A 27092-nucleotide genomic window follows, 5' to 3' on the forward strand; every position below is an offset into this window, starting at 1 on the left:
AGAGACTTTTCTAAACATTTTGGTTTTCCAATTCTTGTTGCTTTCGTCACTGTGAAGTCACCTGTGCCACTGGAGCTGGTACTCTCGGGTCAAGCTCAGAACCGGTCTGTGTGTGAGGCTAAATGACATACGCACATGCTTTTGGAATGACACTGTGCAGTGGAAGGACTCTTAGAGCTCAAAGAATAGTTAATAAATCCAGTATTATTCAGTTGCAAGAACTGGCCTCTTTTTGCCTTGCCAACCACTCCTGACCGTGGGCTTCGGTTGGGAGGTGGAAGGTTCCGCCTTCCCTCAGCCTCCATCCCTGCCCAGCCCATTGTGGCTGCTTCCTGGAGGTAAGACTCAGGTGCTGCTTCTGGCTGAGCTGGTGGGACAGGGGCCCATAGACCAGGGCAGCTGTCTAGGTGGGGAGCTGTGGGGAGGAGGTCTGCAGGACTCCTTGCTCCTGGGTAGAAGGTTTCAGTGACCCTGACAGAGAGGGGGTAGAATGAGACCTCAGGAAGTAAGTGCTGGAATCAGTGTCAGAGCTAGAAGATTAAAGACCCAGGTTTCTTGGTTTCCAGTTGCGCTCTTTCACAGCTCCTCACGGTCGCCCTCTGTTCTGAGAACCGAAACAGAGACTGCTTTCTCACTGGAAGCAGTTCCAGGCCACTTCCTATGGACAGTTTGAGGAGAGCAGCCTCTGACTTCCCGGTGGCAGGGGGGAAGCAAACGGGGGAAGGGAGATGCTGCTGCAGAAAGTGGTCATCAGCCCTGGTGGCTGCCCCAGAGCCCCTGTGGAGCCAGCAAGCACAGCCCACGGCCCTGGCTTTCCGGGTTGGGTTCTTCTCCCCTGGGAAGGAGCCCTGTCTATTTCTCAGCTCTTTCAGTCCCAAGGGCCTTTCACTTCCTGTTTCTCTTCTTCTCTGCCCTCATTTCAGGCCCACATGCCACCAGGGAGTAGGATTTTCTGCGGATCAGAATGACCGTCGGGGGGCTCACAGCAGGGAGGAGGGAGGGCCACCCTGGACACCCACTACAGCGTGTCCAGTTTGAAGACAGCCTGGCTCCACTCCTAGGGACCACAGGAAGGCCAGAGGTTTTGAACACTCAGTTTAATTTAAAACAGGCACAAGTGCAAACAATTCACAAAAGGGACAATGCTTTTGTTTTTAAAACTCTGACCCTTAAAAAAAGTCCTTGCAATTTTTTTTTTTTTTTTTTTTTTTTGCCCCAAAGCAGGCCACCTAGGGATAGAGGAATCTAAAAATATTATCTAGATAGGGTCCAGACACCTGGAGTTCTTCCCTGGGATTCCCTGTCTCACAACAGCCCTGAAGGTGGGCAGGGGAGGAGGACAAGGAGACAGGTGTCTGAGGAGGCAGCTAGGGGCAGGTTCGCACAAATGGGTGCCCGTTCCAGTGACATGATGGAATCGGGAGCTGGTTCACCTCTCCCAGACCAGGATTTTGAAAAGAACAGGTCCCCCAAGCACACAAAAGAAGAGCGGGTCCCCGAGGACCTGGTTGTTGAGATGAAGCTCACAGGTGCAGCAAGTTTGTTCCCTCACCATTCTGGTCCCTGGCTCTCAGATTCCACAGTACAGGAGAAACTCGGAAACCGGCCAGGCCCCCAGGATGTGTTTGACTCAATACAGACCTCTTCACTGGTCAGGTAGAACCCCGGGACTTAAGAGGTGGGAAACCAGGCCAAGGAAGCAGGTCACCTTCAGAGCAGAGCTTAGTGGGAGAGAAGATGGAGAAGCCTAAGCAAAGACAGCCATGGGTGACCTTCCTCCACACCACACACACACACACACACACACACACACACACATGCGTGCGCGCACACGCATCCTGTAAAGTGAGACCACTTTACCACCAGCTGCCTTCTTCCTCTTTCACCCAGAAAATTCCCCTCCCCCTCCCGGCTTCTGAGCAGGCTGTTCACAGTTGGGCGCGGGCTGTGCAGGGAGTGTGTTGTCAGCACAGGTGGGTCGGGAAGCAGGTGCAGGTGGGACTGTGCCTTCAGGAAGTCAGACACAAGGGAGGGAGATGGAGTCAGGCAATAAACACCTTCCCTGTGGTCCTCTCAGACCCCAGGATTTGGAATTGGAGCTGAGAACAGCAAGCATCCTGATGAAGACAGGCAGTCTGCCTCTTGGGTGACCTGGGATGCTCGTGTACTACTACTTTAAAATAAAAAACCACAGCAGCCTTTTCTGCTGTGTTGGCCACAGTGGCCAGAAGCACTGGTCTCCATGTTTCATAGAAATATCCCTGTGCAAATAACAAAGGGTCATCCTGCAGAAGGGGTCTCCATCATCCCAAAGGCAACTGGGGACTGTTGGGAGGGAAAGTGACTGAGGGGCAGGTCCGGCCTGGCCCAGTGGGCTGAGGGGCAGGAGGGCAGGGTCGGGGCTTCACATTCAATCTTTGGAGAGAATACTGAGAGAATGAGGCAGGCAGCCAGGCCCTGTTGGCAAGTTGGTGGCCCAGTGTCCCCTGCCCGCGGGCACAGGTGGCAGGTGCATTCTGGGGCTGGGCTCAGCAGGTGGAGGCCTGCTTGTGGTAGAGCTGGATCAGGGGCACCAGGCACTCGGGCAGCCCTGTCTGCAGCAGGAAGGGGTGGTCCAGGAGCTCCTGGGCCGTGGCTCTCTCCTGGGGGTCTCGCACCAGCATCCGTTCCAGGAAGTCTCGCAGCACTGGGGAGACCTGTGGAGGCAGGGCAGTGAGAAGAAGCCACAGTTTGCAGCCACTTTGGGGTGACCCAATCTGCCTGGCCCCACTGTCATTTGAAAGTCTTAAATTCTCTTGTTTCTTACTTCCTGGTTCCTTCCAGGCTCAGTACTTTCTGGACTATCAGGTAGGTAAAGAAAGTCAGCATCAGTCCGGGAAAGGTGGCCACTTCACCTATAGGGGGTGCTGGTGAGCAATGGAATTAGGATACCAGGAGAGCTGGGGAGCTGGGCTCCAAATACAGCCCATGCACCACGCTGCTTCTCAGGGCTCTCAGTGTTCAGGCTCTGTGGAAAGGGGCACAGGATTGGTACCCAGTGATCCAGTCCTGGGTCTATCCCTAATCTCCAGCAAGTTGTACTTTTCTCTAGAGCTCAGTTTTCTCATCTGTAAAATGGGCTAATGATAAAATGTCTGCTGCATAGGGCTTTAGTGAAGATAAAAAAAGAGGTCAGGGAGGAAGGAGTGTTTTGAAAAATAGAAAAGGACAAAGTGGGACCTGAAAAAGGAAGATTCCTTTATTTCTCTAAGCCTTAGAGTCTAAGTCAAGGGCTTACCCTGGTTCATTTTGAGTCAATATTTTGGGATAAGGCTGAGTCTTGGGCTGTAACGGAAGGCTGCATCCTCTGGGGAATTAGCCAATTAGAAATATCTGCTAGTCTAGGGGGTCAGGAGTGCGGGTTCCAAGGACCAGCTGTCTCAGAAAGTGTTTCCTGTCTCTCCTCCCATCCAGCAGGGCTACAGAACTATCTTGCATTTAGAGACTGAGTGTCAACCCTCTGGGACATTTCTCACTCTGGCCACCAGATGGCAGTGCCATTCTGCAGCCCTGTGCTGAGTTGGCTACCAGCAGGGGGGGGCCCACAGGTAAGGACTGTGGGTTTGGGTGGATTTGGCAGAAAAGCGTTTTACACACACACACACACACACACACACACATTGGTTTTAAGGGAAAAACTGGCTCAGATGTGGTTAGGATGACATTGCTGGAGGGCAAGCCAATTCTCTGTGATGGACTGGGAACACTGTGCCTTGGTATGCCTCCCCTGACAGATGGGGTAGAGGCGTTACTGCTCAGTTAACTTCTCTAGATTCTTTCCCAGGACATCAGGGACTCCCGCCGGCCTTGCTTTCCCTTCTTTCAGGCTCCCGTCAGTTGTCTGCAGGTGGAAACTTGTTGGAGTGACCATGGGAGTTTGTGACTAGGCTCCACACCAAGGTGTGGGATTTGTGTGGAGAAAGAGGAGCCTTTTCTGGGAGCCCGGGCCCTCTGGTTTCTGTGGGAGGGAGAGGCTGGGCTTGACAGCCCAGACTCTGATCCTTGAAGCCTCAGGAAGAACGGGGCCTGCAGGGTCACACCTTGTGTACCGACTGACCTTGTGAGTGTTCTTCAGCTTGGGTGGGGGGCTGTCCCGGAGCCTCTTCATGGCTTGCACTGGGGAGTCACTGAAGTAGGGTGGCTCTCCATCTACCATCTCAATCACCATGATGCCCAGAGACCAGATATCCACCTGCAGGAGGAGAATGTCCCTGACTCCACTGGCCAGAGTCTGGCCCCTTGGTAGCAACATGCTGCAGCGGGAGGGGAGTAGCTGGTCCCAGGTTTCCTTGGTGAGTCGGCCTCCCTCCTGGTCACCTTCCCTGTGGTCAGTTACTACCTGCGTGAGTGACCACTGACTGCAGGGGCACAGCTGTCAGCCACTCTCTTAGAAAGGCTACCACACATGGGGAAGCCTGGCCATACCCCAACCTACCCTTGAGCTTGGGGGAGAGCATTTTGGGGACCAGTTTGTGGCAGCAAAGTCACAGGCCAGAGAAGACCCAACCAAGAGTGGGAAGGGGGCAGTGGACATTGGGGTAGGGTATTGCCTAAGTGGGAACCCGACAACCGGGGCTATTTTGGGTGGGGGGCTCTGGAGGAGACCACAAGTAGAAGAGCTATGTGTTCCCAAGCCTCTTCTGGGAGGACTGGGTGATGGAGGGAGCGGTTACCTCAGTCGCATACAGACACCTGGAGATCACTTCAGGAGCCATCCAGTAGGGGGTTCCCACCAGGGACTTCCTCTTAGGGACATCTTTGCTGATCTGTGCACAGAATCCAAAGTCCGAGAGTTTCACCTGGGGTTGGGGTGAGAGGGAGAAAGGGGAGTGAGTGGTGAACTAGGAGGAGGAGCCGTGAAGTGGGGTCGTGGGTGTGCCAGGTTGGGAAGGGCCCTACCCTGCCGTCGAGGGTCAGCAGGATGGAGTCGCTCTTGATGTCCCGGTGGATGACACCCTGGGCGTGCAGGTAAGCCAGGGCCTGCAGCACGGCCTCGCACACAGTGGCAATCTGCTCCTCATTCAGCCTGGACGGGGAAGGCAGGGCCACCAGCAGAAGAGCATGTTAGCTTTGGCGGGGCTGCAGGGCAGATGGGCTGGGCAGAGTAGGTGCCCCTGGTAGGGGGCCCCACAGCTCCTGGACGATGTGTGTGGGAGCGCAGTCAGGCCAGAGCCCTGGTGGAAACGGGCCTGGGCCTAGGCTGGAGACCTAGTGTCTTCCCCACTGCCCTGAGACCCCTGGGTCTGTTAACCCGAACAGAAGGGGGTGGGCAGGGTGGCTCAGGACCACGTGACGGGCACCCCAATCATCCGGGCCTGAGGCTGCCTAATATCCCTGCCAGGGCAGTGGCGGGAGCAGCCAGCGCTGGGTCCCAGCCCTCCCAGCTGCCCACCTGACTTGGGAGATGATGTCTGTGAGGGCCCCGCCCTGCAGGAACTCCATAAGCACCCACAGCTCCTCGCCCACCAGGTAGCTCTTGTACATCTCCACCACGTTGAGGTGCTGGTAGTCCCGCATGATCACCACCTGGGGGCAGGAGGGGACGCCTGAGTGCCGGGCACCCTCCCCACTGCCCCTGCTTGCAGACGTCCAGCCTGCCTCCGCCATCACTGCCCGTCCCACATGCCCCGCCACGCCCTCTCCTCCCACCTCATTAAAGAGCAGCTCCCTGCGCTGCTGCTTCCTGAGGTCCATCATCTTGACGGCCACCTGGCGGCCCGAGTGCTTCTCCCGGGCCAGGCAGACGATGCCCGTGGAGCCCTCGCCGATCTTCACGTAGCTGTCCAGCAGTAGCCGGGGGTCACCCTGGTCCACCACCATCCTGAGTGCAGCCTTGAACTGCTCGTGTGTCACAACGCCCGTTTCCTCACCAGCCAGGGCACCCTTGGCTACTGTGGGGTCCTGGGGCAGGTACAGGTTGCTGGTGCTGATCTGGGCATGCCGGGTGCGGGGGGAGCCTGCCGGGGAAGACCGTCCTGGAGGAGGGCCGGCAGCTGGGGCTGTGCGGAGGGACTTCTGGGGGCTGCTGGTATCCGAGGTGGCCAGAGGGCTGAAGGTCCCCACGGGCTGGTCTGAGGGCAAGGACTGGGCCTTGGCCACCAGGCTTGGGGGGCGGTCTTTCTGCAGTGGTCTGGAAGAGGAGTTGGGCTGCAGGGAGAAAGGAAGAAACAGAAAGGGGTTTGGCTGTGGGAGCATTTGGAGTACCCTTCCCAGAGGCAGGGGGTGGCTGCCGTGGCCTCTGGACACGGGCAGGGTTGGGCAGAGCCGGGCTGGGCATCAGACTAACGTGGGAGGTGCCGCAAGCAAAGATTTTCAAATGGAGCTGAAGCCAAACCATAGTCCTGCTTGAGAAGTCAACCCCCAGTGTTCCCAGGTGAGCAGACAAAACAACAGCTCTTTATATCCACACTGTCCTTCCTGCGAAGACAAAGCCGAGTCCCTGGGGTGTCCTGGGCTGGTATTTCTTCCTTGGGTGACTGACAGCCAGACCCCAGGGAGGCCACCAGGAGGCACTCTGGGTCAGAGGCGTCCACCACCGTGGCTACCCTACCCAAGGGCCCATGCGGGCAGAAGAGGCCCTGGGCATAGGGGCGGGGGCTGCAGCGAGGCAGCTGTGACTGACTCCCAGGACAGGACAGGGAAGCCACGGCTGCCGTCTGATAGTCCTGCTTTTTCCTGACAACGGGGAGTCTGCGCGTCTGTGCAGTGAGATTAGGTCCCCGACAGAGGACCACAGAGCCATGTTACCATCTTGGGGGGTCCTCAGGTGTCTCCTGGGCTGGGGATCTGGTGCTAGAGAGATCTGGAATCAGGAGGGTAGGTCCAGCCAAACCCAAGCCTTGGGGCCAGGGGTGAGGGGGTTTCCTCAGGGCTCCCCAGAGCAGCTCCTCCACTAGCCACATGGAACTCCTGGCTGATGACCCCCAAGAAGGAAGAGAAGGCAGGGGGCCTATCTTTCTGGTCTCTGGCAGGGAGGGAGGGAGGGAGGGAAGATGGAACTGAGCAGCAGGCTGGGCCCCCAGTGAGTCCTGCTCAGGCCCAGCCCTCCGAGCAGCCCCCAGCAGGAAAGGGTCCCAACCCTGGGTTTCCCCAAGGAGCTGGCGAAGTGCAGCAGGACCCTTTCCAGGGATTGTGTATGTTTAAAAGGGCCACCTGGAGAGGGCCATATGCGACCTAACGGGGGACACCTGAGGAGCTGCAGAGAGCCCTTCCCGGAACATCTCAGAGCCCATCTCATAGGCGGTTGTCTAGGTGCCCAGAGGGTGCTGGTCCTCATCCTCAAAACTGAATCAGCTTCCAGAGAATCTACTCAAGCACTCAGCTTGGGCTGGGCTGCTTGAATCTGCGCCTTGGGCGCTACCAGGCTCAGCCAGAGCCCTTTCAACCTCTTCAGCACCCCTTCCCCCCTAGACTTCAGGGCCCTCACCCCAGTCCCTGGCCTTGCCTAGGATCGGGCATGTGCACGGCGCCTCTTCTGGCAGAGAGCCATGCTGTGGCAGGCTCTGCCACCCCCAGCCCCGCAGGCCCACTGAGTGTGCTCCAGCCTCTGCCAGGCCATGCCTGGCTCGTGCTCAGCCCTCGAGGTGAAGGAGCCAGGAAAACCTCCCGGGACTGCCGTGACTACTCCATCCCCGCCCGGCAAGCACATCTGTGCAGTAAATGGATTGTCCCCGCCAGCAGCAGCACCCGACCGCACCCCCCTTTCCCTACTCTGTTGTGGTGGAGCAGTGGGAACTCCAGACTGGGGGGTCAGGACCGGGGTTCCAGTCCTGCTCCGCTCTGACTTGTCATGAATCTTAGGCCATTCCCCCTCTCTGAGCCCCAGTCTCTTCTATGAAGGCACAGTGATCTGGGGAGCTGGATAAAATGCAGATTCCCTGGCCTTGGAAATGGCTTCAGTAGGTCCCTAGAGGAGGGACTCTGCATTTTAACAAGGCCCCTGGCTTTTGATGTGAGAGGCACCTTGGACCACAATTTGAGCAGCTCTGTAATTCCATGGCCTTGGGGACCCTGTGGGAGGGCTGGGACTCGGGGTGGAGGGAGCATGGCCACTACCAAGGCTGTGAGGCCACAGCCAGGAGCAGAAGGACCATGAGATGTCACCCGGTAGCAGCCTCCAAGGCTGCCTGGGGCTTCCCTGGTGGCGCAGTGGTTGAGAGTCTGCCTGCCAATGCAGGGGACACGGGTTCGAGCCCTGGTCTGGGAGGATCCCACATGCCGCGGAGCAACTAGGCCCGTGAGCCACAATTACTGAGCCTGCGCGTCTGGAGCCTGTGCTCCGCAACAAGAGAGGCCGCGATGGTGAGAGGCCCGCGCACTGCGATGAAGCGTGGCCCCCGCTCGCCGCAACTGGAGAAAGCCCTCGCACAGAAACGAAGACCCAACACAGCCATAAATAAATAAACAAACCCAAAGTTTAAAAAAAAAATTTATAAAAAAAAAAAAAAAAAAAGGCTGCCTGCTGGCCTGCGAGGCATGGACCTAACACAGAAAATGTGCTCTCTGAGCATCTGTGTGGGGCTGGGCAGAGATTGGGGATCCGAAAAGCTCCTAAAGCTGCTCTTGAGATTGCTCTCACGGCCCTTGACCTCTCTCCATCCTGGATTTCTAAGGAAGGCGGTAAAACAGTTTCCCTCTCCTTCTGGCTTCCCGGCCTCCTGCATGAGCTCTCTGCTCTGAGGATAAGTGGACACGGGGAGGGTGGGGACAAGTCATGCGGAGGGGCTGAGGAGGTGGCTTTGCTCCCCCTCTGCTGTCGAGGCACCTGTGGAGACCCTGCCGCAGGTGCTGGCTGAGCTCAGGGGCCGAGGCTGCAGCAGGTGGATGGAAGCAGCAGACAGATCTGGGGGGGGGGTGGCCAGCACTGACGTGGCCTGGGACATGGGACATAGGACACAGGGGTGGTCGGGCCAGGCTTGGTCTTCACCTCAGCAGGGTCTGGTCCCAAGTGTCCCTTTGTGGGCCTTGCTGCCTGTCTCCACAAGGAGGGAGATTTTACTTAACGTAACCACAAGAAAGGACCAGATGAAACGTGTTAAACCACTCCAAGAAAGGGAAAGGGGGACAAAAGGTGGAATTAATTGTTAGGGGCTCTGGATTAATTCTGGAGTTACTTGTGTGACTGAGGCCTCTTCTTGGGCAGGAAGCCACTAGAAAGAAGAGTTGTACATGGAGTTACAATGATGCCTCATGTTCCCTTCCCAGGCTAAGAAGACAGGGCCAGGCTCTCCAGCTGTGGACTCGGGAGGCTGTTCTGTTAGTGCCGCCCAGGCAGAGGCCATTTCATAATATTTAAGAAATACTAAAGCCATTTTATTGAGGGCTTACCACTTTGACAAGGGCCTTAAATGCATTATCTCATTTAATTCTCATAGCCCTGTGGATTGTTTTATTAGCCCATGGGTAATATTATTATCTACATTGGTAGATGAGGAAACAGGCTCAGAGAGGTTAAGTAACTTGCCTAGAGTCACTAAGCAGTAAGGGACAAGGCCAGACTTCAGCCCTGGTCAGCTTAACCTCTGATCCCTATGCAGTGGTCCTACTGGGGATGCTTGGCATGTAACCGAGTACATGGTACACAGTAGGTGCTTAACCAAGGTTTGCTGATTGTTGAGGTCTTTCTGACATGGCCTTTCTGCCGCTAAGTGGGACCACTTCTAAATCTCCCAAGCTCCTAACTGTCTTACCTCTTTGGCCTCTCTGTCCCCACTTGAGGTCTCCTTTTGCTCTTTAGCCAAAGCGAGTGACTGCAGGCCAAGCTGCCTGGGGCTGAGTACAAGAGCTCTAGGGTCACAGACCCTCCTGCAGCCACGCCTGGCACGCTGTGGCCATTGGTGGCCTGCCCTCCCAGGGCACTAGTGCATGGACTGCTGCTTTAGGAGTTGCTGTGAGTGTCCAGAGCCAACCTCTGGGATGTGCTGAGTGCAGAGGGCTGGCTGCTGGCTTGGTCTGGGTTCCCAGGGCCCAGGCCTTGGGGGAGGAGGAGGAAACTGAATGCTTCCCAACCATAGGGTAATTTGCTGAGAGCAGTGGTTCTCAACTGGGGGTGATTTTTTTTCCCTCAAGGAACATTTGGCAATGTCTGGAGGGATCTGGGGTTGTCCCATCTGAGGGGTGCTACTAGCATCTAGTGCGTAGAGGCCAGAGATGCTTCTAAATATCCTTCAACACCCAGAAGAGCCCCTGCAACAAAGGACTATCTGATCCAAACGTCAATAGTACAGGGTTGAGAAGCCCTGGCCCAGAGCGGTTGTGGGGCAGTCTCGGCCCCGCCTTTCAGAGGCCTGGCTTGAGAACATCCATCTAGAAAGGTGTGCCCAGGGGGCCAAGAAGGAAACTACTCCCCTGGATTTGGAACTGTGGTGTTTCTGAGCCCCGGATGAGCACCACCTGCCTCCTCAGGTGCAGGGGAGACCTCGTACAGCCCACAGCAGTGGCCCACAGCAGGTGCTTTGTGGGTGTGCAGGGATGGGGGGTTGGCCTGCCCCCTGCTGTGGGGTGCTGGCAGGAGCCCAGGACCATGCATACCAGTTTCGACACCCCCTTTCTCCAAATCCCTGAAACCACCCCCCACCCCAGCAGGACTCTTGAAGTGCACTTCCTGGCAGGGTGCACTGTCCTGCTCCCACCTTAGTTTTCTGGGTAATGTCTCCCCAGGGGCACAGCCTTCCAGAGACCCCTCGGCTCACAGGCACTCATGTTTTCTCACGGGCATATCAAGCCACGTCTCATCTGTTCCTCCCTAAAGCCCCCGCCCCACAGGGGATCCCAGCCTACCGTCCTTTGTCCCAGTGGGGACTGGAGGGCACAAAGCCCAGAACCTTCCCTGGGTGCCTTGGGCTGGCAGTGACTTAGATGGGGTTGAGGGTCCAGGCCACCCCTCAACCCCCCACCGCCCCTCCACGATTGGGCTGGACACACTGGCGCCACCCCGGGAGGGGGGACTCCATTACTCATGCCACTGTCGGTGGCGGTTTCTTAGGTGTGACTTACAACCCTTGTGTTGCAGCCTAAGCTCATTTCTGCCCGACCCTCAGGGAGGAGCTAAAAGATGCCTTCATGGAAAAGCCTTCCCTCCCGCCTTCGGCTGACTCATTCGCGACACCAGGGGGTTGTCCCACGCTCTCTGAGTCAGTCTTCTCATCTGCCAAATGGGAAAGGATGTTACTGTCACCACGGACACGATGTCATAGGGCATGTAAGAAGCAAAAATGTTCTCCTCGGCCTGCCAAAAAATGTCACCATTAGGGCTCCCTTCACTGTTTCCTTTTCTACAAGAAAAATATGTGCATTTGAGGCTGTCACACATGCCAAAAGTCAGCTCTCCTGTTGCTCCCAGACCCAGGCAAATTCAATCCTCTAGCTTTTCATATGGCACACAGTATGAGAATAAATAATTACAGGAATGTCAAACAAAGCAAGAACTACTAGAAAAAGGGAAGGAAGGAAGAAAGGAAGAAAGGGAGGAAGGGAGGAAGGGAGGGAAGAATCCTCACTAGAGAAGGGGTAACATAGCCTATGGGAGAAGCAGCACAGAGAGGCTGTGCATGACCTCAGGAGAGCACTGGGACAAGCTGGGGGTCCAGGCAGAAAAAAGATCACAAAAGGGAGCCAGAGAGACCCTGCCCCCCCTCCCCCCCTCCCCGGGCTGGAGCACCTACCTCTGCTGGGGCCTGGGTGGGGTTGCTGGGCACTGGGGGCAAGGAGAGGGTCTGGGCTTGTGGTTAAAGGTGCTGCTTTTTCAGGGGTGCCTGCCTCCCCGTGTGGTCTGCCTAGACACACCCCAGAGGGCAGGAATGTCAGCTGAGGCGTACCAGAAGGCCCCCGGAAAACGACCTGGCTTGCAACATCTGACTCACACGTGCTAAGCCTTTGGAGCACAAGGGCTCAGCTGGTTCAGGGTAGCTGATGATCTGTTTACCTCACGCTTTCCCCAACCCGACCCTGTAAGTGGGGAAGGCCGGGCAGGGCCTGTGTCCCCAGTGGACACTGCCGGGCCAGGCTCCCTGCCCTGTCAAGAGTGGCCCCAGAGGGGGCCGCAGCCTGACCTACCTTGCTCTGTGGTGGAGGGCCTGGCTTGCTGCTGCTTGGAGGGGCGGCGGCAGGAGCAGACAGGAACATGCTTCGGAACAGCCTGCGCTTCAGGCTGCTCTCCGGGGCCTTAGGGCTGGGGCTGCCCTCCCCACCCGGCCTGCCTGCAGCCGAGCCCACCAGGCAGGACTGTGGCCGGGCCTCCTCAGAGCCATGCCCGGCAGTCTTGGGCCCCCACCTGCCCGCGGCCGTGGCGGCCGAGGTGCCGTTTGGGGAGCTCTGCAGGCAGCGCTGCGGGGCACCCTGGAACTCGGTGGGGCCCAGGGACTGTGCCTTGGTGGCCAGCCCACTGGGCAGGACCCGCGGGCTCTGTGGCTCGGGCCGTGGCACGTGCCTGCGCCCTGCTGGTGCGGCCCCATTGCAGCTGAGGTAGAGGCCGTGGGGGTCCCTGCGCTCAGACTGGGGGCTCTGCAAGTACATGTCCGGGTCGGCGGCCCACTGCTCATCCCCTAGCAGCCCCAGGGACTGTGCCCGCCGCCGGCTGGTGGGGCTGCGGCCGCGCAGGGTGTTGGAACTGATGACTGACAACTTCCGGATATCGTTGAGCAGCCCCGAGATGTAGCCGTCCGTAGGCGCCGCGCTGCCCCGCACCACTGTCTGCAGGGGAGGGGGAAGAGCGTGGTGAGCCTCCTGTCATGGCAGGGAGGGGGCGCTGGGCGGGGACCAGGTCAGAGAGCCTCCCCGGGGGGCCTCGGGGAGGAGCACCCATGGACCTCGCTTGCTGTGTCATCCATCTATTCTTAATTTTTCAGCCCCTTCCCAGGGCCCACAGCGGGCCAGGCCTGTGCTGGCGGACGGATACAGGGAGAAGCCTCATTTTCACGGGCCCACAGTCTAGCAGGGCAGACAGGTGAGTAGCCATGGCGTTGAATCCAGCGTGCCTGATGGTGCGGGCAGCTGAGCTTGGGGAGCTGGGGAGACTGCAGGCCCTGCCTGGGGCCCGCTGCCGTTCTCCAGCTCTATCTGTGTGTGGCCTTCCAGGTGACACGCACCAGTCCAGGGCTCTCCTCCACACGTACTGGCTTTGTGGCCTCCAAACCCTGACAGGGCCCTGACCCCAACCCCTATCAGGCTCTTGCATCAACCCCTCCTGACCCACACAACTTAATCCCCTGGGTCTGTGAGAGCCCGCAGCCCCACAGGAGCTGCAGGTCCAAATTTTGCATGGGACATACTTAAAGATTATTTGTTATCTGAAACTCACATTGTATTGGGCATCCTGTATTTTTATTTGCTAAATCTGGCAACCCTACCACCCTGTGGAGAGGGACTCCCCAGGATCCTCCTCCCTGGGTCACCAGGGAGAGAACGAGAGGCTGATTAGCAGGGAATGAAGACATCCTGGCTAATTGATAGCTGGTAATCAGGTGGTTCTTCAGGTGCCTGTGTGGTCTTGCCAGCAGCCCTCTGTGAAGGGGGATGGTCTGAATCCTCCCCCTCCGCCATCCCTGATGCCCGCCTCACCTTCATGGGCTGGAGCTGCACCCGGGTGATGCGTGAAGGGTCCACCACGGGCTTGGGTCGCCGCAGTGTGTCCAGGATGTTCTGCCATTGTGGGGGGAGGCCCACGAACTTGCCTTCTTTGGGGTCGAAGGAGGTGTGGACGCGGTGCTGGAAATTCTGTGGGGCCGAGATCTCAGGGCGTTTCTTTTTCTTCTTGCGGAACATGGTGCCTGCGTGGGGAGGGTCAGACTGAGTTCCAGAGGGGGCATCACAGGAGCCTGGCCCCGGGAAGGACAGGTGGCCGCAGCGGGTGCTGGGGCCCCAGGCTCCCTCCCCCGCTTCAACCCCCTGCACCGGCCCACCTCTCAGGCCTACTCCCTCAGGGAAATGGCTAGCTCCCCGCAGAGCGGTCCCAGAAGCAGCAAAAGCCCCATAAATAAGCCAACACAGACTACAAAGGAGGAAAAGAGGTGTCTGTCTTCTCATCTGCGCCAAGTCCCCTGCTGAGGAGGCAGACCCTGGGGGTGTATTTTTATAAGATCCAAAGCCCATGACAAATAACATTCCACCGTCGAAGAATTAAAAGGGGGGTGGGGAAGAGGGAGGAAAGCTGGCAAACTCATTTTATGAAGTATGATCTTGATTCTTAAACCAGATAAGAATAGTACAAGGAAGCCCCCTGGTGGCGCAGTGGTTAAGAATCTGCCTGCCAATGCAGGGGACACGGGTTCGATCCCTGGCCCGGGAAGATCCCACATGCCGCGGAGCAACTAAGCCTGTGCGCCACAATTACTGAGCCTGTGCTCTAGAGCCCGTGAGCAACAACTACTGAAGCCTGCGCACCTAGAGCCCGTGCTCTGCAACAAGAGAAGCCGCCGCAATGAGAAGCCCGCACACTGCAACAGAGTAGCCCCCGCTCGCTGCAACTAGAGAAAGCCCACGTGCAGCAACGAAGACCCAACGCAGCCAAAAATAAATAAATTTAATAAATTTTAAAAAAAATAGTGAAAGGAAAATTTGAACCAATTTCACTTCTGAACATAAATGAAAATCCTAAACAAAATTAGCAAATTGAATCCAATTGTTCGTTAAAGGGTTTTGTTTGTTTGTTTGTTTGTTTCTTTTATATCACAGTCAACTCGGGTTTGTCCCAGGATGGTTCAAAAACAAAAACTGTTAATGTGACATACAACTTCATAAAAAGTCAAGCTGCTGATTCAGAGACATGTTGCCCCATCAGGGACCAAACTAAAAGGGCCCTCATGGTCCCCAGGTGCTCGGCCCTAATTCTGGAAAGGCCCTGAGCTAAGGGCACTGCTGGGGTGGGTGAGGGCAGCTATCTTAGGGGAAAAGCTCTCCAGGAAGAGAGAGCCCACCTCCCTCTGGGTCCCCTTCTCTCTGGTCTCAGAACTCTGATTGTACAAAACATCACCTGCAGTCAAACCTCCATCCCTCGCCTTGCTGGTTTGGGTTTGCCTTAGGCCCTATTAAGCTCTAACAACAGCTCTGAGTGACACCAGCATGCAGATCTGAGAGAGGGAGACTGGAGACCCAGGAGGCAAAGTGACTCTTCCAAAGTGCTGCTCTGGCCTCACCTTCAGGGAGCCCTGGGCTGGGACCACATGGAAGACAGGGTTGGGGGTACCCACTAGAATGCTACTGTATTTGAAGTGGCTCAGAATAGCTCAGTGCATTTGTGTGGGGCGATGGGTGCTAAGGACGCTCAGTGGGCTCTTGTGTCAGCTGGAAAAGTCACTTCTAGGTTTGTTTCAACAAGACATGTTTGTTTCTTGAATTGAATGCTTGGATCATTCATCTATCTACAGAACTGGATAGATCTGTGCCATGGCACTCTCTTTTTGTTCCTGCTCCGGAGAGAGAATTTTCCCGGTCACTTTCACAGGTTCTGGAGCAGGTCACAGATCTGGGAGGCAGCTGGTGCCACTCGGGAAGGCAGGGGGCTCAAACAGCCAAATCTCTCCACTAGGCATTCACCAAGCATGAATCAATCTGAATCCATGTCATACCTCTTGGAATGGCAGCCACTTGGGACCTTGAGGTTCAGGAAATCTACCAAACATACCCACCAGGCAAAGCCACGTGTGCAGGAGCCCCAAGGACCAAGGACTTTGGAATGAAATATAACTGTTTGAGTTACAGGTGAGTTGCAGGGAGTCTTCCACTAATTTGGGGAGACTTTGAGCGAGCTATCTAAATGATTTGAGCCTCAGCGTTCTTCATCTATAGAATGGGGTTAATAAAAAATAACGCACAGAGTTTAGGGAGTGTTAAGTGAGCAAATTCCCAGGAAAAAGGGGCTGTTTCTCTTGCTATGTTACCTCTCCGTGCATCCTGTCTCTCAGCTCAGGTCCCTGCAGACATCAGAACGTGAGCAGATCCAAGTCTGGGAGTGATGCCCAACTCCTTTCCTCTTGGAGTCACCTGGCAGGGGTCATGCCTGATTTCTCGTTCTGGGGCCCTCGTCACCTCTCCATGACATAGACTCTTCATGGCTTGGTAAAGCTTGACCTCCTCCCTGTAGTCTTTGGCTACAGAAGAGTCTCAGTTCTGCAATTCTGTCCTGACAGACCCTCTATCTCTGGATTAGCTCAGCTGATGGTTTCACTCTCCTCCCCACTCTGTAAACCCTTCTGGAGGTGTAGGGACACAGCCCAGAGTTGCAAAAGAGGTGGCTAATACTTCCCTCTCCCCCCGCCAGAACATCCCTGGCCCCAACTCCCCGGCCGCACCCCAAGGCCCAGCGTTTGCTGCAGGAATGCACGCGGAAAGCATCTTGGTTTTTTTTTTCGGTTTTTTGTTTTTGGCTGCACCGCAGCATGCGGGATCTTAGTTCCCCCGACCAGGGATTGGTGGAACCCTCGCCCCCTGCAGTGGAAGCATGGAATCTTAACCATTGGATTGCCGGGGAAGTTCCTGGAAAGCATCTTTAGCAAATGGTCTACATGACTCTGGGATGCCCCTCCTGAGTCCACCCTAACAGCAATTCCAGAATAAGTTCGTCCCACAGGCAGCAGGAAGGGCCTGAGGAGAAAGGACAGTGCAGAGTCCTAGGATCCAGGGGTTACAGGGGAGGTGGGGGGCTGACAGAAGCAATGAACTGAGCTCAGGCTTTGGGGGAGGGGGAGTAGAGATTTAGAAATCAGAGCCAGCCACTTAGCTAGCGGGAAATCCACACCTAAAGGGAGGCTGCCAGGACTTGCCCAAAACCACGGTGAGGCCAACACTGCCTGGGACAATATGATTGTGTACATAGAAAAATCTACATACAAACTTTTGGGATTAAATGTGAATTTTAGACGTCCCCAAGTCAAGGTCAATATAAAAAAAAAATTGTATTTTTGCATACCAGCAACAAACAAATAGAAAATGAAATTGAAAAAAAGATCCTGTGGTACAATGGGAAATAGACGTTTGGTCTTTGTACACCCCACACCCTGCCCCCCATTCCCGGCACAGAGCTCTTAAAACTCTTGGAATCCCCAGAGTGACAAGAATGTTGGAACTTTCAGCCTCCCCATTCCCACCTCTGGGGAGGGAAGAGGGGCTGGAGATTGAGTTAATCATCAATAACCAATTGTGCCTACTTAATGAAACCTCCATAAAAACCCCTCAGAGACAGGATTCAGGGCTGGTGAATGCCTCAAGGTCCCGAGAGGGTGAGGCGTCTGGGGAAGGCACGGAAGCTCTGCACCCTTCCCCCATACCCTGCCCTATGCGATATGCATCTCCTCCATTTGGCTGTTCCTAAGTTGCATCTTAATGAACTGGTCAAAGTAAAGTGCCTTCCTGACTTCCACCAGCCATCCTAGCAAATTATCAAATGTGAGGAGGGGGTCGTGGGAACCTCAGTTATTAGCCAGCTGGTCAGAGGTACGGGGACCTGGGCCTTGGAACCCGAGTCCAAAGTGGGGGGCAGTGTGTGGGGCTGAGCCTGAGGAGTCTGTGCTAATCCAAGGTAGTTAGTATCAGAATCAGATTGAATTGTTGAACACCCAGTTGGTGTCAGAGAGTTGGAGAGATGATCTCAGGAGGAGAAAAACCCTCTCCTTTGCTGTCCAAAGTGTTATTAGGGAAAAACCCCTCAGACACCCTTTCCCACTTTACATTAAAAATATCAGATACCTAGGAATAAATCTAATCAAAGATGCGCAAGGTCTCTACATTGAAAAATATCAAACATTAAAGATAATAAAGGATGTTCATAGATTGGAAGCCTCAATATTATAAAGATATCCATTATTCCCAAATTAACCTACAGAGTTATTGCAATCTCAATCAAAATCCGAGCATACTTCTTTTGGTAGAAATTGACAAACTGATTCTAAAATGTACAGAGAAACATAAGGAATCAGGAGTAGTCAAAACAATCTTGAAGAACAAAGTTGGAGGGTTACACTACTAGATATCAAGATTTATTACAAAGCAACCACAATTAATATAGTGTGAAATTGGCACAAAGACTGATGAGTAGGCCAGTGGAACAGAAGAGAGAATCCAGAAATAGACCCACTCACATAAGGTCACTTAATTTATGACAAAGGTGACACTGCAATATGGTAGGGAACAGATGATCTTTTCCATAAATGTAGCTGAAGCAATTAGATATCCATATGAAAAAAAAAGGAGTCTGGAAAAATGAATTCATATCATATCCACAAACTAATTGGATCTAAATGTGAAAGGTAAAAATAATAAAGCTGGTGGGAGTGATGGTGTGGGGCAGAAGAGAGGGTAACCCCTAGTCTGGCCATCCCCTGTGCCAGGTCTGGTGTGAGCGACTATGGGGAGCCCGAATTTGATGGGCTCTCCTGGAGCCCCTGACCTGCTGGGGCCCAAACCTATCCACACCCATGGGTGCCGAGGACAAATTAAACTATCAAGGTTTTCTTTGTCCAAAGCAGGCCTAGGTTAGGAGTAGGAAATTCTTTCTAAAGATGTCACCTAGACTAATTTGTAAATGCAGTATGAATATAATGAATATTTGAAGGAAATACAGCAAAATATTCATTGTTGTTGTGTTTGACTGGTGGGGTTCCAGGTGACTTCCTCCTACCCCATCTTTCTACTCTTCTGAATTTTCCTTAAAGATGATGGGCTGCCTTTCTAAAGAAAACAAAATACTTTTAAATAAAGAAAAGAGTGATCCACGAGCACTGAGTTTCCTAAGAGATACTCACCCACTTAAGTATCCGATGTTGCCAGGTCACTGGGTGTCAATCACCTGAGACCCAAGCATCCCCTGCATCTCTCCAGCTCCATGTCCTGGACACACACACGAATGCCCAGACAGGGGCCCTCACTTGCCATTCCTAGGTCTCCATCTTCCACCCAGTTTCCCGCCTTCTGACAAGCCCAAGGACCTCGGGGCTGAGGGAGAGGGGGTGCTGAGTCAGCCGTGAGGTTAAATCAAATCAGGCCATGCCCGCCTTTAAAATTGACATCCGAGAAGCACCACCTCTTTGCATCCACACTCCACTCACCTAGTGGAAGAGCTTTCCCTAAAGAAGGTACTCTGGAGGAGGAAGGAGGATGCTGTTCCCTCAGCGAGCCAGTCCTGCCTTTCCTTCTGCCTAGCCTGACAGAAATGATGTGGGCCTCGGCCACTGAAGTAGAAATGGGCAGAGGCAGGGTGCCAGCTCTGGCTCAGGGTGACCTCCGCTGCCCGAGCCCCTCCCATCTGGTCTGACACCTCACCCCAACGCAGTGGGGGGAGGTGCTGAGGAGTCTTTCTCAGGCTGGGATGCACCTTTGAACATTCCTCTTCTGAGAATGGCCGAGGACATCACCTTCCAGCCAGCAGGCTGGCCCATGACTGGACCAGAGAAGGATGCCCATCACTGGGGAGGGGAGGGGAGGGGAGAGCCCTGCCCCAACCAGCTTTAGAAGGAAGCTCCCCCGGCACAGCTCCTGCTGAGGCTGCTTCCTCCAGCCAGAGCCTGGCAGATGGGGAGCAGGTCAGTTCCTGGCAGAGGCTTCTGGAGGAAATGCTGCCACACCCAGTAAAACTGAGGGTGGAGCTGGTGGGAGAGTTCAGGGAGCCACAGGCCTGGGGTCACTGAGGGGTGAGACTATCATGTCAGAGGAGCAGGAGACTCCAGAGAGAAAGGGAAGTAACTTTTCTTGAGCACCTACTACGTGCTAGGCCCTTTCTAAGCACTAACTAATTTAATCCTCACAACGAGCCTGGGAGGTAGAAGCTATTATTATTATCCACAAATCCAGATGAGGCTCAGGGAGGTTGAATAACTTGCCCAGGGTCACAGAACCAGGAAATGACCGAGTTGGTGTTTAAACCCAGATCTGGTTCCAAAGCCCTGCTCCGTCCACCATGCCCACTCAGAGGGACTCGGGCTGTTGTTAATCTCCTTCCCAGGGGTCTCTGTGAACAGGAAGGGGGCTGGGCAGTCCGTGTAGAAGGGGATGGGCCAGGGCCAGCTCCCTCAACCAAGATTACTAGGTTCTTTCCTGGGCTGATCTGTGAGTCAGAGGCCAAGGGAGACTGGCGCTGTCTTGACTTGCAGGCTGACCCTTACTTTGTTTGCAACCAGGGCTTGTTTGTCTGTTTTTTTTTTGCCCTGCAGTGGTGGTGGTGGGGTGTTCTAAACAGCTTGCCTTGGCAGCTGTGATGTCAGGGCCTGGCACACATGGAAAGAGCCGCAGAAACAGCAGGAGAGTATTTTCTCCAGCACAGGTCCACGTCCCCTCCGTAGGGTCTCAGCCTCAAGTCAGGCAACCAGCAGGCCTGGCTTGAGGAGTGGTGGGCAGAGCTTCGTGGCTGATGTTAGTGTTCCACCGTGCCATGGGGTCTGGGTGGTGAGGGCCCCCAGACCAGGCTCTGTGGCTCAGCTGGTCCAGGGTCTACAACAGGGACAGCAGACAGCTGTGCTGGGTGGGTCACCCCCTCAAACTGCTTTTCCTCTGGGGGAGGAGACAGCCGTCTGCCAGGGCCTGGGGCTCCAGGGCCACCAAGCTGTTGGTTCCCCAACCAGAACCATGGAGAAATGAGTCTGCACGTAAACCTCAAACCAGAGCACAGACTTTCCAACGAGCACTGCCATTTGAGGCAGACCCTTGGGAGTGAAACTGCCTGTTGCAGACGTGCTCCAGGACTTCCAGAAGTCCTCTTGGGAATCAACTTTGGGGCCCATCTTGGGCCAGCATCAAGTGTTTTCCTAACCTGTGGCCCCTGCTTTTCACCAGAAGAGCTGGTGTCCGACGTGGTTGCCTTGCCGCCCGGCTTCCAGTGAGTTTTGGCTGTTCCCACACATCGAATTCCTTTCAAGAAAAGGACACTCAGCCCACTGAAGGGATCCACAAGAACGCACTACAGGCTGGGAAGGTGGTTTCCAGAAAGCGAGTATGAAGGAGTTTGCAGCCACTCTGGGGGGAGCAGGATTTGGTTGGTTGTGTGAGTTCTGGGATGTAAACTGTCTGTTAGGATGAGGCTGGTGGAATTCCCCTCCATTTCCAGACGAGTGGGAAGAGAGAAGGCAGCTGCACCTGGGGCCCTGTTCCCTCTGAGGGCCAGAGAGTGAGAGTGGGGTGCACGCCTAGGCTCCCCTTGAGGGAGGCATGGTCGGCTTGTCAGGGCTGAGTGCGGGCTCAGCGTGGACCTGGGGCGTGGCGTTCCTAAGTTCCGCTTGTGATCCTGGCCCACTCTTCCTCTCTAAGCCTCAGCATTTCCGGGGCCAACAGGGGCATGGACTTATTCACTTCTGCCAGCTTCTCCAGGTACAGTGAGGAAAGAAACAGCATCTGTCCTAGTTGGAGGGGCTGTTTTGGGTATTTTTAGTAATTGTCACTCAGGGAGTGCCTAGTATAAGCACCAGGCTCTGGGCTGAGCATTTCACACACAGAATCCTCGCCACAAGCCGGTGAGGTGGGCCTATTATTGTACCCATTATGCAGATGAGGAAACCCTTGTTCAGAGAGATTAAGTGACTTGCCCAAGTGGAGCAGCAAAGAAGGGGAAGACCCCTGTTTATCTGATCCAGATGTGAACAAGGCTGCAGTTAGCTGTCACCTCCCACCACCCCAGCCTGTCATTCTCAGACCCACGCAAGACGCTCTGTGACATCGAGAGAGAGGTAAGCCCCTGAGTCCTAGAGCACTTACAAAGGTACCCCCACTACTGCCACCATCCAGTCACAGAGGGGCTGACGGAGGACCCTGCCACCTCCAGAGTTGGGCCCTTTCACCCCGAGGTCTGCTGCCCAACCTCTTCATAACGCCCTTCGGGAACTGTCATCCCACACCCTACCGTGAAGAGGAATATGCCTCGAAGGCCTCTGGTTGAGAATATCCTGGACAGAAGCCAGTCTTTCATTGGAGTATTCTCCATCAGCCAGGAAGATCTTTCTCAAATTTTAGTTTCTGGAGTTTGTTTAAATATGAAATTATACTATTCATTCACTTATTTGATAAATTCATTTGTTGTGCATCTGCTCTGCTCCAGGCTCTGGGGACCATGGTGAACAAAACAAAATCCTTGCTCTCGTGCAGTTTAGCTGGCTTTTCCAAATAGATGTTGCCAGACCCCACCCTGACCTGCGCCACCCACCTGTGGGACTTACTGATGGCGTCTGGCCTCCCCTTCGCCCCTGCCCAATTTGCAATCCCTCGGTGGCGTTCAGGAGCTGGTCCACGCCCTGCTCGCCTTGCTCCAACGAATTCAGTGATGGGGGGCTCCTCCCCCTTTCGGAGGCCCCTGCCCTCTGTCTCTCTGTCCCCTCACAGCTCATCCTTCGTGTGGGGCTGAGCTCTGTCCTCCCTCAGCTTCCACCAGGGGTCCAGGCCTGCCATCTGCCCTCTTCACGTGACATGAGAGGTGGCACCCCAGCACTCTTCCTGTCCCCTAGAAATACACCAGGGGAAGGGCCTGAAGAGAATTTCATTTGCTCTTCTGCCCAGTTGTCCCCTGTAGGGTGCATGGGTCCTAGACCCAGGCTGTGGCCCTTACTGCCACTGCCCACAGGCACTAGTTAAGATCTGCCCAGGGCCTCTGTGTGGAAGTCTGGAGCATCCCCGGGATGTAGAGCAGTACCCTGAGGTTCTTCTGACGCACTGGAGTGGCCCAGAGAGAAGCTGAGTGTGCAGGGAAGGGGGCACTGTGCACAGAACACGCCAAAATGTCTGGGCTCCCCACCCTTGTTGTCATTCCCACACTACTGGTCCCAGTGAATCCCCAGGGGAAAGATAATGGGGCTGTTGTTGAAAAGAATATGATAGTAAGTCTCATTCAATCACTTGTGTCAACACTCCAGCTGAATGAGAGGCCGAAGAGCTAAGCTGGCCAGCCAGGGAAGGTCAATGTTGACTCAGGCCTGCCTTTTGGGCCCAGCTCCAGCCTGCAAGTGCTGTGCTGCTGCCGCCGTCCAGCAGCGGCTCAAGCCAGAGCAGCCCTCTGACCTCTGTTCACTGCACTTGGAATCCTAACCGCTTCCCCAGTCCGCAGCACTGGGGTTTCCTGGGCATGGCATAATCTCCAAGGGAGGAGTGAGGACTGGGAGAGCTGCAGGCCAGGCACCTCTTCACTACCCCAGATTTTCAACAGCTTCCACATATAGAGGCTCGAGACCTCATCACAGAGTCCTCAGTGCCTAGCCAGAAAGAATCTCCAGCGTCCCCAAGTCACAGGATTAAGTCCCCTAGTCACAAAAAGATTATGTTTTTACAGCCCTTAACTTTCTGTATCACTATATTGTTCCCCTCCTCACTCCAAGTTCACAATACTGCAGTGACATGGGCCAAACCTGTTTTACTGGGTGCCTCTTAAGAATGGCAAGTGACTGGGGAGAGGAAGGAGGGGCCGAGAAAGGGAACCTACACATACACGTGTATAAAGTGCCTAGCACGTGTCAGACACTGTGCTAGGTGCTTTTCACTAGTGCATTTAATGGTCACGACTCTACGAGGTAGGTTTTATGAGCTTAATTTTACAGGTGAAGAAACTGAGGCTGAGAGAGAAGTAATTGTCTGATATGGTGAGTGTGTAGCTGGGAATCAAATCCAAGCTCCAAGCTCTTGCACCATGCCTAGTGCACCCAGAAAAGTCAAATGACCTGCCCCAGATCACACAACTACTCTGGGCAGAGATAGGACTGGAAGCCTCAAGCCAGAGACTCTCTCTCTGCCCCAGGCTGCGCAGGTGGTAACAGTGTGTCACCTATGGACAGGTGAAGCCGTGTGATGTGTACAGAGCATGCTGCTGTTTCTGCTTCCAAAGCGGGATTCCCTTCCAGAAATGGCCCCTTCTCTGGGGCCACCTTACTACCCACCCTGCACGGACCCTCTGCCATTACTTTATTCCCATTGCTTTGCTCTAATGTCCTCCACAATCTCTTGCCACACAGCCAGACCATTCTCAAAGTTCTCCAAGAGAGGAGGGCTCGGGGAGCTTAACCTTTCCCAAAACTGGAGGCTAGGCAGGTAGCCTCCTGCTGGGGCTGTTCTCCTTTATCAGTTATCATCGTGACTTCTCACAATTGCCCTGTGAGGAAGGCATGATCACCCCCATGTTATAGATAAGGACTTTATAGTTGGGAGAGAAGTAAAGCAACTTGCTTAAGGAATCAAAGGCAAAATGCGAGAATTCGAACCCAGCTCTTTCTGGTTCCAAAGGTGTTCTCTACCACTGTCCTATATATGGCCTGAGGAGAACTCACAGCAGAGCTCGCACCAGAATGGGGCAAGATACAGAAAACGCAGCCTGCACCCTGGGAACTCCTCATGTCTTAGCCCTTGGTGCTCCCAGCAGCATCTCCCTCCCAGGGTGGATGCCACTCACTGGGTGTGGGCAAAGCTGGAGAGATTTTAGCAGGTTGGAGAGCTGGGGAATGAGCGGGTGGCAGGCTGGGATCTGCCCAGCAGCACCTCTGGCTGGGGCTGCCTCCTGGCCTGCTCAGCACGGACGCTGGGCCTGCTTCTGCCCTTCCTGTTTGGGAGCCTCTTTCCCAAACAAGAATTTAAGTGCACTGGCCTTGGTGACATTGCCTCGCCCCTGACCGGCAGCAGACGGGAGGACAGGCGGAGGCTGGGCCAGGAGCCAGGGCGGGGCATTTGAAGCCGTGCGCGCCTCCAGCGGGCCGAGGCGGGTGAAGTAACAAGGCACATCCACTAAGGACTGAGAAATGGCACCTAGTAGGGACCACTGCCTAACAGTACCGAGAACGGGCCAGCCCAGGAGGGCCACCTGCCCGCCCACTGTCCCAGCCTGTCCCTCACGGAGGTCCCGAGAGGGCCCCTGGACACCCTCCCAGGGCTACTCACCTCCGGGCCGCCTTCCCTGCCTCCTCTTTCTCCGGACTCCTCACTCCTCCGTGGGCAGAGCTCTCAGGCACCGAGGAGAGGGAACTGGGGACCTTCGCGGGCCAGTCCTCCGAGGCCTGGGTGGAAACAGGTCAGAAATTCATTGTGACCGATGTAGTAAGTGTCCCCGCGGATTTCGCGACTGGCCGGAATCCAGAGCATTCGGAACCGCCGCCCCCCGCCCCCCCCCCCGCGGCCGCCCGCCTCCCGCTGAGACACCTTCTCAGGTGCAAGCGAGCGGAGGCGGCGGGCTCCCCGCAGGGCGCACGGGGACGAGGGGACAGCGCGCTCAGCGCTTCCGGCCCCTCTGCTCTCCTAGCTCCGACCCAGCGCGGCCACCGGCCCCGCCTCGGCCGCCCGAGTGAGGCGCCCTCTGGGACGAAGCCCCCCGCCAGCCTGGGCGCGAGGGCCGGGCGCCCACGCGGAGCGAGGTCCGCTGCCGGCGCCGCCGAGTCCCCTCGGCCCGCGCCGGCGGCCCCGCACTTCGGGGAATGAACACCCGAGAACCGGGAGCCGCGCGTGCGGGGAGGCCTGTCCCCCGTCCCGGTCCCTACCCGGGCAGGGCTCGCAGCACCCCGGTGGTCGGGGCACCCACCTGCCGAGCGGGAAGCCCCCGGAGCTCTGGGAGAGGCCGCGGGAGCCCGGCCCGCCCTCCGCCGGGAGGCGCCGGGAACGACGAGGGGAGGCCGCGCTTACATGTTTGTGCAGCGCCGGCTTCACCTGCCGCGAGTTTGATTTCGGGGTGTGGCCTCAGGTAGGACGCCGCGAACGCAGAGCCCGGGAAAAGCCGCCGAGGGGCGCAGGGGCCGCGGCCAGTAGCCTCTCTGCCCGAGGGGCGCCCCCTTTCTCAACCCTTTTCCCCCTACCCGCTCGGCTCCGGCTCCCGCCGGCCCTTTGCCTTCCGGTGCTGGCCCCGGCCGCCCGCTGTGACGTACACGTGGCCCCTCGGACCCTGGGCTGCGGCCTAGAGGCCTGACCTGGACTGTCCGCCGAGCGCCTCTGTGTAATTAGCTCCTTAATTTGCACTGCAGACGCACACTCGGGCGGCGCGTCCCACCCGCCCACCCTGCAGAGCCCGGCTGGAATCCTGAAACCTACCACCTTGGCCTGTCCCCTCCCATCGCGCGACAAGGCCCTACGGCTGTCTTGGGGTAGCCCCCTTGTGCAGGCAGGAAAGTGGGATTTAAAGAGATTCCAATTCCCTTGTCAGACCCTGCTCAGTTCTGAGAGCCCTCGGGCCTCAGGATTGTAAGGGACCTCTAGGGAAAGAAAACTTCCAGGAGCCCCGCACCCCCAAACAGAGGATAAGGCACGGTTCCAGAGTCAGCATCTCCTAGCTGTCCCCAGCAGTGTCCTGGCCTAGGATTAGGATGGCTGTCCCAAGTGGCTCACTGTGGGCTGCCCTTTGCCCTGCTGCTTCTGGATTGGAGGGTGGTTTCTCCTGTGTTTATATGTTGTGGAGGAGGGCAGGGGCCATCTGTCTCTTCCCCAAACAAGGAAGTGGGAAGACTTCCAGGTCCCCAGGGAGGGCTGTGTCCACCCGAGTGCTGAGGGGAGTCTGGCATGGAAATTCAGTATATCTAGACCCCAAATGGCTGCCCCGAAGGAGGAAGTGGAGGAATTTTTGTCATTGTTGGGCACCTCAAACTTTAGTTACTGAGGTCACTATTGCCATGTATTGTTTTTATTCACTGATTCTTTAGACATATCAGTGCAATTTATGGATAAAGAATTTGCATTATAGGCTCAATTGCTTATGCACAGTTTACTCTAGGCTCCCACCAAACAGAGCTGAGGTGGCCAGTGGGAATTCACTACCCCAAACAGGCCTGCACCCTGTCTGGCTGCATCCAAAGCCCTGATGTCCTCAGCCTCCCGGGGAAGGCGTGGTGATGCCAGGTGGAGCCGCTGGCTATGGGAAGGAGGTTGTGCTGGGTTGGGTGGTGGGTATAGGAATTGGTTGCTGAGGATTTGAAATGAACCAAGAACCAAAGCTAGAATGAAATGCATTACTTTATTGAACCTAGAATCAACACCCTAAATTATTTTTTACTGACACACATGAATTATTTCCTTTCGATACAAATACCTTATATACCAAAACCACGGCTCCAAGCAGTACTTTTGAACTGTTAAACTACAATAAAGTGTGAACATTAGAATATTATCAGAAATGAACTGGTATTTAA

At 55.5% G+C, this 27092-nt stretch overlaps 1 protein-coding gene across 2 annotated transcripts; it reads right to left on the minus strand.

Annotated features, from left to right (window-relative positions):
- Positions 1 to 1187: 1187 nt before the first annotated feature.
- On the minus strand, positions 1188 to 25738 carry PAK6 (p21 (RAC1) activated kinase 6). Of its 2 annotated transcripts, none has more exons than XM_061180523.1 (10): positions 25600 to 25738; positions 24865 to 24980; positions 13597 to 13805; positions 12094 to 12729; positions 5689 to 6186; positions 5432 to 5565; positions 4939 to 5065; positions 4713 to 4838; positions 4097 to 4231; positions 1188 to 2696 (listed from the first exon to the last, which is right to left on the minus strand). In XM_061180523.1, the coding sequence occupies exons 3-10, from the start codon at positions 13798 to 13800 to the stop codon at positions 2529 to 2531; spliced, it is 2028 nt and encodes a 675-aa protein (XP_061036506.1). In that variant the 5' UTR covers positions 13801 to 13805; positions 24865 to 24980; positions 25600 to 25738; the 3' UTR covers positions 1188 to 2528. The 2 variants fall into 2 exon arrangements, with proteins under 2 accessions (XP_061036506.1, XP_061036505.1); XM_061180522.1 differs by having other exon boundaries at positions 25499 to 25738.
- Positions 25739 to 27092: the final 1354 nt, after the last annotated feature.

Source organism: Eubalaena glacialis, chromosome 2, assembly GCF_028564815.1.
Source record: "Eubalaena glacialis isolate mEubGla1 chromosome 2, mEubGla1.1.hap2.+ XY, whole genome shotgun sequence".
NCBI lineage: Eukaryota > Metazoa > Chordata > Mammalia > Artiodactyla > Balaenidae > Eubalaena > Eubalaena glacialis.